At 43.8% G+C, this 12,328-nt stretch overlaps 1 protein-coding gene across 1 annotated transcript; it reads right to left on the reverse strand.

Moving 5' to 3' along the window:
• Positions 1–481: 481 nt before the first annotated feature.
• Positions 482–3,423, reverse strand: LOC142571492 (uncharacterized). Its single transcript, XM_075679893.1, has 3 exons — positions 3,327–3,423; positions 1,225–1,910; positions 482–582 (listed from the first exon to the last, which is right to left on the reverse strand). The coding sequence occupies exons 1-2, from the start codon at positions 3,330–3,332 to the stop codon at positions 1,227–1,229; spliced, it is 690 nt and encodes a 229-aa protein (XP_075536008.1). The 5' UTR covers positions 3,333–3,423; the 3' UTR covers positions 482–582; positions 1,225–1,226.
• Between the last annotated feature and the right edge of the window lie 8,905 nt (positions 3,424–12,328).

Consider the following 12,328-nt stretch of genomic DNA (forward strand, 5'->3'; position numbering starts at 1 on the left):
TGCAACCTTCACGATTCTGGCTAGTCTATTTCGCTTATCAGGAAATTTTCCTTCAAAATAAAAAGTAAAACACAAATATTATGAAAATATAAAACTCAGAACTTGGGCACTATCAAACACTCCCACATACTTGCAGAATAAATATGGAAAAAATAAAACAAAACATGAACACCAGTTATCGTTTATGCATAAAGATTTCTTAATACTTCCAACGCATGCACCTGTTAATAAGGAATTATCTCACGGCAATGAAAGCACTCCTTTCAAGGCCAGTAAATCGCATTGTTTAAGTACTGCCCCGAGTGACAATGGGTGGCTGTCAAGCGGCCTAAGTTTGTAGCTTAGCGGCCGCCTTTATAGGGCTGCATCAGACAAGTTCAGCTTGTAATCTTGTAATTAGGCAATGGCATTGAACGTCTGCATGGTTCTTTGCAGCGTTGTAATATACATGCACACGAATGAAGATAACGCAACAAAAGAGTACAGAAGGATGCCAATGAGTTTATTTGTCATCTCACACATAAGCTTACTGATTTCATGCGCAATGAAGATGGAGGCTGAAGTTGACAAGAAGTCCCCTTTCTGCGAGAGAAAACAGAGGAAAATACAATGAATAAAGGTTATTGCAACGGCGCTGTTCTTTAAGCATGCAGGCGTATTAAGCAGACGTTTTATCTTGTAATCACTGCATGACATAGTACACAATGCGTACACACAATAGCCAGGAACTTATGCCGACAACGTTGCCCTTATTCTCCTGTCAACAGGATAAAACAAAGCTAAACTCGCCTTTCTGCAGTTTCACATACAATAAGATCGAAATCGCACTTAGTCTGCATTACGTCCCTATTCGGTAACACATACTCTCTTTATCAGTTCGCGGAAAAGGAAGGAATGTAGAATTCTTTAGGTTGTTTCACGCTCTCCTTGTGTTTTCCCTATGCCCGCCTCTGCATACTTAACATGTAAACTCTACTTAACAGTGTCCAGCAACGCGACGTGTTGAAGGACGCTGCAAGAAGACCCGGTTGTTTTGATTCTCTTTCCTGTCTTCCTGTCTCTGTGTTTTCGTTGTGTCCACCTCGTCTGCACTCCAGTTTTATAGCAGATAGTATTCCTTTTACATACCACATTCGAGTGAAATTCCAGTCCTCCGCACATACACGCTGTCAACGTTGTTGCGCCTCACAAAGACTACTAGGAATGATGGCGACCTGGTCTCACCATTAATGAAGGCCGAGACCGACCCCGCCGACGCCAGCGGCACCTGCGTGCGCGGTCTTGCCGAATCCGGCCTGGTGGCCAGCGGCGCCGCTGTTGAACCCAGAAGATCCCTGCTTGTGGCCTGCACCGAAATTCTTGCTGTCGCTCGCCGAGAAGCCGGAGGTGTGCCTGTAACCCTGGTCGTTCTTGAACGCGTTCACAGTGCTGCGCGACGCGCCACCGGCGAAGGCGCCGGAACCCTGGTTGTGACCGGCGGCTCCGCCTTGGTAGCCTGACTGGTGTCCGCCGGCCGCGGCGCCGTAGCCCGACTGGAAACCACCGCCTACGCCGTGTCCCAGGCCGACTCCGTGCCCCAGGCCAACTCCGTGTCCCACGCCGACTCCGTGTCCCAGGCCAACTCCGTGTCCCACGCCGACTCCGTGACCGACACCGGTTCCAACCAGGGCAGGATTAGCGACAACGCCGAGGCCTGGGCCTACAGCTCCGCCGCCGACGAGTCCTGGGCCCACTCCGCCACCGTAGCCGGCTCCATAGCCGACGCCACCCAGACCCACGCCGCCTAGGAAGCCACCACGAGCCTCGACGTCCTTCTTCTCCTCCTTCTTTTCGTCCTTCTCACTTGCCTTCTTGGCGTCTTCAGCGTAGGCGACGCAAGCCACGAGGGCGAGAATGGCAATTGCGGTGAACTGGGGAAGTGGCGGAACAAAACGTTTACGCGATTGGGACACATGTTTGATGCCCAGTGGCAGTTAAGAGAGCACATATTTCCAGCGCCTCAAAAAAACAAATCCGATGCCTAGAGGTGAATGTACTTTCCCAGCACCAATCCTTTCCTATTACGACAATACTTATAGTATTAAATTCCTAGTTTTAAAAAGTGTTAAACTCCGTAGAGCAAACAACTCCGTTTTCGCAATATTGAACTCGCCTGTTGAAACTCGGCATAGAAGCTCCTCACATTTGACTTCAGTTCCACCTGCTCTTTTCAGGTGGAACTAGATAGGAACAGGCGAATCACTGATTTTACGGAAGGGGAAGCTTGGTGTAAAAATTTTACGGACCGCGGAATATAATCAACAACTTAATCTTTCCGCAGCCTTGGCACGCACCCTAGTATTTGAATTTATAACCTGTGCTATAGTATATGCGAATAATATACTGTCACAAGATTCTACTGACCGCGGCCATGCACTGTTAAAAAATTAAACTTTTTTTGCGGAACCCACGCCCCGTGAAATTTTTATACTGACTATAAAACTTGACAAAATCTATCGCTTCTCGAATTTGCGTCTTAGGACGACCGCACGACTAACAATCGTGCTGCCGTCCGGCAACAGACAGGTTATCGGCTCGTAATGATACCTCCACCTGGTGTTGCACAGAACTATACTAACCATTGCCTGTTAGAAGATGGCATTCAGTGCACATAAAGAGAGTTCAAATTTTCCTCCTTGTCGTAGTTGAGCAGTCGAACTACGTGCTAAAAGGACACGTGAGCATACATCACGCAAAGTTACCATTCGGAACTGCTGGTTCATCATATCGGCAAGACCAAGACGCGCAATCCACCACCCAGACGAGACGCATGCACTCGCAGTCAAAGATTAAGACGATAATAACTTTGCGCATTATAAACGTGCTAGAGCCTACTAACCTGCTATAAGTAAAAAAAAAAACTACGAGTAATGTTTAGAAGGTGCTCGTGAAGGTAAAAATGGTGCTATGGTCCGTAATTCACATTGCACTTTACTGAAACAACAAAAAAAAAACTGTCAACTGCAACATAAAGCAACATCATATTTCGAAGTCACTCGGCCCCAAAGGAAAGCTACGACGAGGTAGCTTGCCCTTGTGACTATGGCCGCGCTAGAGCTGAACGTAGGTGTACACAATAATTGGTGATGAAAGGTGAAAGTGAATAAGGAACAGAGTGACTATGGCCTGCATATTGTTCAACCTTAAAGGCCTGGCATCGGACACTGAAACCAACACCATTGTCTAACCGTCGTAATTAAAAACATGCGTCAAAGCCTACTATGCAAATAAATTGTTCGGCTTCAATTCAAACTCTGCTCTATCGTAAGTGGCAAAAACTGTCTTACCTTCATTTCTCAAATTCGGCTAACAGTGAAGTGGCTCAAGTTATCTTTGGATGCTCGCTGCTATTTAGCGCCCGAAGGTGTTTCTGTGGGCAGTACAGCGCCGTCAGCTTTATATATATCCTGGGCTCAGCTGACCGCATTGCAATCGACAGGAGCAAGACCTCCGCGGTGACCCTGCTGCGCTTCCAGGGGGTAAGGAACGGGAGAGGGCGCGTGGCGCCGGTTTCAACTTTCGCTCTCCACCTCCCAAACAGCGGGGACTCTCGTTCTGAGAAAAAGCTGCCTGGTCCATTTCTCTTGAAGGGTCTCATTAAGAAACTCTGCGACGAGATATGTCGCCGTTTCGCTGGGAAGAGTGGAAATGTCAAGCACCCCTGTACCTCAGCCTTTCTCACGGAGGCAACGTTTGTTTACTATTGCCGCGAAAGAATAAAACAGAGATGCAGGTATTAATGGCCAATACCAGTGCCCGATGGGCAATCTTAGCGAGGTCTCAAGTAGAAGCGACGTTTTAGCTTGAACGTTTAACTAACCGCTGCACGTGAAAGTTGTTTCGTGCTTTGTTGTCTTGCGAATGCGCAAAATGATTTCAGCAATCCAAGGTGAATATCGACACAAACTGTTGACGAGTGGTATAATGCCTCAGGGCCCATTTCTCTTGGTGGTACGACGCCACGCCTCCGAGGGTGGCAAGGCAAAAGTTTGCAGATTTCAACACAAAACTGACCAACTGGTTTATTTGTAATCACTGGAAAACGGGACTGTATTTCATTTCTCATACAGTGGTGCCTCGTTATAATGACCATTGTTAATATGAGCTACTCCAATTATAGAGAACATTTTTGGGAGGCATCACCATTTTCCAACCCCCATTTCGTGCGTGTTCATATATAGAATCCCCATCCGAGCAATGCACAGTGCGAAAACACACGGAGCCCGTAGAAACCCAATGTACATTTCTCTCGTTAATATGGACAGCGGCTGTGTGGACAGTACGCGCTCCAAGTGAAATGAACAGAAATCCCCTCGCACACTGGCGGTGAAACTCCAGCGCCATGCCGCCGACGTGAAGGCGTGCCGCGGTAGGCACGACCGCAGTGCAGTCTAAATAAATGCGTCATTTAAGGGGCACAATACAATAACGCCCGTCGTTGCGTTATGAAATATGCGAACGTAACACACGTGAAAGCACGGAACTTTGTACCTCGTACGTTACAGGAATGTCTCCTCCATTATCGTGTAAAACGGATGAAAATCTGTTTTTCTGCAGCGCACATTCTCCCGGCATAATTCAAAACCAACTATATGTCCGTTTCGCGACGCAATGCGTCGAATCAACACCAAGCATCAACCATGCAAATGCACGGAATACCTGCGAATATCTATCGATCAAGAAATTGTGCGCTGGAGGTCCAGGTGCATAAGAGCTGAAAATGGAGAAGCGATCCAAATGCTAGAATGCCAAGCACTGTCAGCAAGCAGTCGACACAGTGGTAAGCTAGGCAGGTATGTAGTTGTAGCATAGTAAAAAATACCGCTGGTGAAGCAGAGAAAAAACGCATATTTCTCTTTCTTAGTGCGGAAAATTTATTTGAGCGCATAGTGCAGAGATTCCTTCCATTAAATGTGTTTTTTTTTTCGGTTTACGATGGAAGACAGTTTTTTTTTATTTGCCTTTCGTTTCATACATACTGCGCGCGAAATTGTTTTTGTTTTCTTGCTATCCTTAAATAACAAGTGTGTGCACTTCACCAGCCACGTATGTGTTGGCAGACATTTCGTATACGTAAATCTTAATTTCTGCAAAGAGTACAGCTACTCACCGGGTGAGTCAGCACGACTCAGAAAATGGCTAAATAGATACTGGTATAGGGTTTATTCTTATTTATTTATTTATTTTCAATACTGCCAGTCTGTGTATTGAGACCATAGCAGGTGGGCATATTGTTACAATGTAAGCATTGATACAGCATTTTTTCATAGAACATGCCTATACAAAGTCGACTAAACTAGATACGCTACATGTAGCTACGCATTACAGTCTGGTCAAATACAAATGCAGACAAAAGACATCGTTTGATGCATTTAACTAGTGAAGTCAACTCTAACGCTTAAAAAAATGTGATAAAAACAATAAATTGGGACATAATACAATCTCATGTAATATAAATGCAACACGATTACATATTTTGTACATGTTGTAACAGGAGGTCCCCCTGACAGTTTTTACTCTGGGACCTCCTTCTGTATTACATTTTCTTTGTAATTGTATTGTATTGTATTGTCTAATAAATACTTTAAAACAACTATTTACAACCTAACAGTGTATAACTAAATACAATCAAACATAACATAACATAACATAAGAGATTGATCTAAACAATGTAAAAAACAAATTTGCATAAGTCTAAAGTTGTTCTAGCAGTTATTCCTTACTCTTTTCTATCATGTTGTTAAAAAGTGGTGGCGATTCTATATCAGCTATTTTTGAGTCGAGGTAGTTCGACTCCCTAACAGCAGTAGGGAAGAAAGAGTATCTAAATGTGTCCGTTTGCAAGGGTACGCAACTAACATTTTATTATGCTTATGGCGTGAAATACGGGGCGTAGAGAAAGTAATATATTTTGAAGAATTTATGTTAGAGCGGTTCTACAACAGGTTGTGTATGAATTTTAGCCGTGCTTGCCTTGCTTTGTTTACCAGTGTGTCTTTTCCGGATGAAGCCAGGAGTTCTGTGGGCGAGTCAGTGGTTTCGTACTTCTGAATAAATCGTATTGGGTTCCTTTGAACTTTTTCCACTTCGGTTGTGTTTGTCTTTGCGTGACAAAACCAAACCGTGTTGGCGTATTCTAGAAGTGGCCGCACAAAGCTTCTTCGTAGGTGTCTTATCTTGGTGTAAGGTATCTTGTTTCTCGTACGTTCTATGTAGCGTGGTTATCTGTATGATCGTTTGCAACCACACTGCGAAAATTGATTCTTGTTATACTGCCTTTTTTTTCCTGTCCTTCCTCTATCGTACTTCCCAGGAATGGTGCCACCATTCCACGAGGGTCGTACTCAGCACTGATGACGCGCGTTGTTTGGGAAACATTGGCAAACGTTGTATTTTCAGGAGTGTGCTTATGCTATTACCATAACTCACTCTACTTGTTTTTTAATGCTATTACCTTGCAGCCACTCCCATGTTTAAAGTCATATGGCACGGAGGGTATTACGATTTATTTATTTATTTGTTTATTTATATATTTATTAACAAGTGCATTGTTACAATAAACGAAGAAACATTTGGTACTTATTGATTTCACTAAAAAAGGCTACCAAATGAAGCGAAATATAGAAGGTGGCTAAAGACGCCCATTCTTATGACTTCGCACTAAAGTTCAAGTATGACGGCCCAGATCGAAACCATAGTTCATGTGCTCAGTATTTATACAATCGTGTCACTCTCATCCCTGCCCCGTAGAACGTCCCGTAGAGTCCGTGTTCCAAACGTCCAAAAATGTAAGCAAGTGTTCGCAAATCAGTTCGCACTCTAGAGTTGTTTGTTTATCTAAGAATAAACGACTGCCAGTCATGATGGCGAACATATTATTAGCGAATGTTGTCTGCCAATGACGAAAACTTCCTATGGAAAAAAGGTGTTTGTGAGTTCAGCCCGCAATTTTTAATATATATGCCTATATCTATTAAATTTAGGCCAAGTTTCAAATGTTCACCTCGTACGTTGGCGTACCCACTGATTTTTCCGGGCGCTTACAGGGGCCATTTCCAAAACAAATACACGCAAGCGTAGAACTGCATGCGTCTCAGGGTGTTATATTGCGTTGCCATTCGTTTGTTTCTCCAAATTCACTGGGGTTCACTAAGTGTGGTACACGAGTACATGCGCCTTTCTTTGAAAAAATACCCAAATGCCGTAAATGCCGCGCGCGCCCATATTATGTAAAATGCCTTTAAATTTTTCACTGCGCTCTTAAATAAGCGTTGCAAGGGACCAACTATCTAACAGAAAGATGATTTGGGCTGGTTGCAAGAGGTTAATTATTCTAACACTATCTACCCATATGTGTTACTGTTCTTGTACTATGTGCTCCACGTTTAGATATGTGTGTATATATATATATATATATATATATATATATATATATATATATATATATATATATGTATATTTAGATATTAGATATTTCACCCACATGTCCACGAAACCTTGACGTGTCGCTTTGTTAACAGCGAAATATACGTTGCCATCTGAAAATAAACCAAGAGGTCGTACACGCTTGTTCGGGTCCGCTTGTGTTTTCTTTTTTCTTCGATCTTTCTTCGGTTCTTATACACAGCGAAAGCACAGCAAATCGGGTACCAATTCATGAAGTCGGCATGACATCGATGCATGACGTTCCGCAAAGCAGTCTAACCTGAACCTCGGCGCACTTCCTCACAGCAATGACTATACAGGCTGTTTCAGCTAACTTGGGCCAAGTATTTAAAAAACCTATCATACGCGTGTCTAATTGCCGCAGTAATGTTCTGAGTCATATGGGGCACGTCATCATGTATTTTTCAACCCAACAAACTGGGCAATTAACAAAGATTGCTTAATTAACTTTTTAAATATTAACTGCAGCGAAAGATCTTCCATACAAAAGTTGTAGCGCTTGTTCTGAAACATTCGATTACTTCCTCTATGCAAAGATAACTCCCATATTTAAATTTTTCCAGCCTTTCTTTAGAGTGCGCGAAATGTAAAAATACTACATGACTGCCGGCTAACGCGCCGCACTTTTTGTGCCCTCAGTTGTAAGTTGAGCGAAATAGCAAAGGCTCGGGGGGGGGGGGGGGGGGTTCGCTCACAGAGATCTATTGAGCAGGCAGTCGGTGAATGCTATGTCATTGTCCTTTCATTGCCTATGTCTCGAACTTTTCTTTCAGTGGATGTCGCGGTGATATCACGCAGCTGCACCAGCGCGCTGCATCTGAAATGAAAATGCAAGGTGCAGCTGCGTGATATCACGGCGACATTCATTGAAAGAAAAGTCCGAGACATAGCCATACTTTGTTCTCTTCGAATGTGAGTACATGGAAGGATTTCACAAATATATATATATATATATATATATATATATATATATATATATATATATATATATATATATATAGGGCTGCGGAAACATGATCTTGACGCAGTCGACGTTTGCGGCATTCTTGCGTGGTGTCACCTACCTGTTTGAATTCACGCCGCCGGCTTAGTTAATAAGGTGGACTACGGATCAGCTAAAAAAAAAAATCACCGCCCAAACACTCAGTACAGATGGTTAGTTAACCAGCGAAGGCGAAACGTGCGGCCCCGGTGCTTATCACTCGTTTAATCACGACGGTGCATTAAGCTTTTTCTCAGTTATTGGTTGCGGCTTCATGTTTTTTAATGAGGTTTCGCACGCGTTCGGCTGCGACGGAGAGAACGACTTCAGCGACGGTATGCCCGCAGTCCGCCGTTGTCACTTGAGTTCCATGTCTCGTGCTTGCTCGGCGGCGTGGTTAGCAGCATCCGCCCACCATCGACGCTTGCGATTCTTCAAAAATAAATTGCTCCAAGATTGCATCTGCCCGTCACGTAAGACAATCAATGGCTCATACCCGCTTATGCAAGGGCTCATAGCCCCGTAAACGCGGCCTCCCCATTACGACGACTGACAAGAAGTGAAATTCTGCTCTGGAATGATGACTGACAACGGAACCAACTGTGGAAGAATACGACGATGCTCGAGCCATTGCTGGTGATGGAAGTCTTCTGGACACAGGCGCGGGCAGACGGATTTTCGTTTCGGCTAGCCATATGAAGCTTCGCTGTAAAGGAATTGCAGATGCAACACACGTGCTCAAATTTATGCGAATCGCACGAAGCTCTCTTAAAGCGGCTAGTTAAATGCTACACAACTAAATAGGATGTGTGCAATTTCCTTCTTTTTCAGCCTGTGCATCGTGTAGTCTGATGCAATGCCCATACTTAAGCACCGCAAAAGACACAATTTAAATGTGATGATACGTTTATTTTTATGAACGGCGCAGTTCACCAGCTATAAAGAAATCCGAACTCCAGGTTATCCGCATGCGCGCTGTTAGACGTCGACGCAGCGTTGTCATGACGACGAAGGTGATATTTGATGTTTATCGACAGAATAGCGATGGAGGGGTGTATGCACATAGAAGTACGAAACATACCTGAATGCAGTTAAGGGTTCTATACAGCTTGTGTCACAGTGGCAAATACCCATTCTGGGGTGTTTACCCTTAATCGGAACGTACTCAATGGCACATACCCAGGGTCCCAAGAATTGGTAGTCCGAATATAAGAACTCTAACGAAGTCAAAGAAACTGTTCAGTATCATGCATTATTTTATTAAGAGGTGCGTATGCTTTATAGATAACCCATGAGCCGGTAATATACCGGGTGTTTCAGGCAACATTTTCAATGTTTCTTTTAAGGTCGCCTGTGGCAGATAGCACTATTCTAGTTCATCAGCTGGTCTACTCGGAAAGACAAACATTACTTGCCCGGCAGATTGAAAGGCATAATCATCTCATTAAGGAAATTCACTAATTAACTTTTAAGTAATTACCTTATTGCCCATATTGCCATTTATAATTTCTAGCCGTGAAGTTCGCAAGGCGGATCCACCTGGAACGAATTCTCAGGACGACACCAGTTTTGAGATATTAATTCCCGCACTTTGCGGAGAACTGCGTTGGCGTTCCAGTTGATTTCTTAACAAAACGTCGTTTTAAGCATTCAAGCATAAAAGCAACTGGAAGAACAATGCATTTCTCCGCAAAGTTCGGAAATTCTTATATCGAAAATGGTGTCATCCTGAGAATTAGTTCCATGTGGATATGTGCCTCAAGAACTCCACGGCTATAATTTGTAAATTGCAATGTGGGTCATAAGGTGTTTAGTTAAAAAATTAATTTGGGAATTCTTGCTAGTTAGTCGATTATGCATTTCAATTTTTTCTGCAAGTAGTGTCCGCCGCTACGAGTAGACCACTTCATGGATTAGAATTGTGCTATCCACCAGAAGCAATCTTTAAGAATTTTCGAAAGTGCTCGCTGAAATACCCTGTATGTGCAGATTTTATTTGTGATTTATGTTTTCATTATCCGAAGAACCGAGGTGCGCTCGCTGGCACTACCTTGCTGGTCAGAAGTGTCCGTGCTATATTAGAGGAAGTGTTCCAGGCACACACCCAGTTGTCCGACAATGGTGTAGCCCAAGTGTTTTTGAAAAATTCCAAGAAGCCATTGTACATCGTACGTTTGCCAATAAGAGGATCTGCGTGCTTCAGAAATTATTATGAGCCGTCATTATATGCACTTCTATGAACAAAAGGATATGTAAAAGGGATTCTGTGATGAAGTCGATTTTATTCTCCGCCTGAGAATTTAGGTTGAATTGGAGGACTGCAGTCTCAGATTGCCATTGCAAACTTGCCAGTGCACTCGTTCATTTCAGTTTGTACATCTTAATTACGAATGAATTGTCGTTGTTTTTTCAGTGACCCTGTCGCCGTATGCTTTTGCTTACGAGTTATGTGGTCATTTAAGGTTTCACTACGCAGAACATAAGTGGGCCCATTTACCCAGTTTTTTTTTTTTTGGTTGGCTGCGTCCTTACATGCCACGTACGGACCGACCGAGATACTGACCGCCTAATCCAAGGAAAAGAAACTGTGGCGAACTAGTCGAAGAAAGCTTCGTGTAAATATATCGGGCAGCCAGTAAGGTCACTGTCATCATTTCTTTCGGCCCATTTGAACGCGTGGGTCTATTCTCGCCGACTAGTACAGTTGTCCTGAGCAGGCGTGGTAAGGTTTAAGACTCCGGAGTTGAGGCTTATCGTGGCTATGTGCCAGCTTGCACTGATGCCTAAGGTAATTAAAATAAATATTTTTGTACACAACAGCAAACTCATTTTTAAAGGTCCCCCCGAAAATGGTATGAGGAGTAAAAGGCTACATAAATCACCCCTTCAACCCGCCTCGCCCCTTCCTTTTGATTCCTCCACTGCGAGGTAAGAAATTATCGTTTCTGGTCGGCATTTGCCGCCCGACAGAATATCACAGTTTCTTTCTCTGACTATAACCGTGGACAAGATTGTGCGCATCAAATGCTACGCCAATAGGTGACAACGCTACAAGCCATGAGCCCATCATAACATCTGTTGGTTACTAGATTCTAAATCCTGGTGTTAACCTTGTAAATAATATAAAATAAAACAGCGTGACACATCTGTGGTACGAAATCAAAGACCAATTTCGAATACACTAAAATGCGTCCGGTACATATATATATATATATATATATATATATATATATTGCAAGCATTTATGTGGACTTCATTTTCATCTGGACAAAGTCATCAATCATCGGCTCGTGTTCGTTTTTGCAAGACAACGTCTAGCTACCACCCTCAAACAAACGGCCTAACAGAGCGATTTCATCGCAGGCTGTGCGACATGCTATACATGTATATTCAACCTGATCATCGTAACTGGGATGCGATTCTCCCATTTGTAACATTTGCGTACAATACGTCTGTTCAAAGGACCACCATGCAGATACTCTCTGTTTTTCTTAGTATACGGCCGCCACCCAACCTCATCACTCGACGTTTCTTTCTTCTCTGGCCCCGTCAACGCTTCACCATTCATTTGCGACCAGTTTGTGTCTCATATCGCTCAATGTCATCGTCGCGCCCGCATGAACACTGCAGCCAGCCAAGACGATCGCAAACATCGGTACGATGCCTCTCACCGCGTCGTTTCCTACCGCCCTGGTGACGATGTGCTCCTATGGACACCTGCACGAACACCCGGTTTATGTGAGAAGCTTGAGTCTCGATATATTGGCCCCTACAAAGTCATAGAGAAGACCTCGCCGGTGAACTATCGCGTTACACCTGTTGAATCCCCAACCGACCGACGCTGCCGCGGAACAGAGATCG

The sequence above is a fragment of the Dermacentor variabilis genome, chromosome 1 (genome assembly GCF_050947875.1).
Source record: "Dermacentor variabilis isolate Ectoservices chromosome 1, ASM5094787v1, whole genome shotgun sequence".
NCBI lineage: Eukaryota > Metazoa > Arthropoda > Arachnida > Ixodida > Ixodidae > Dermacentor > Dermacentor variabilis.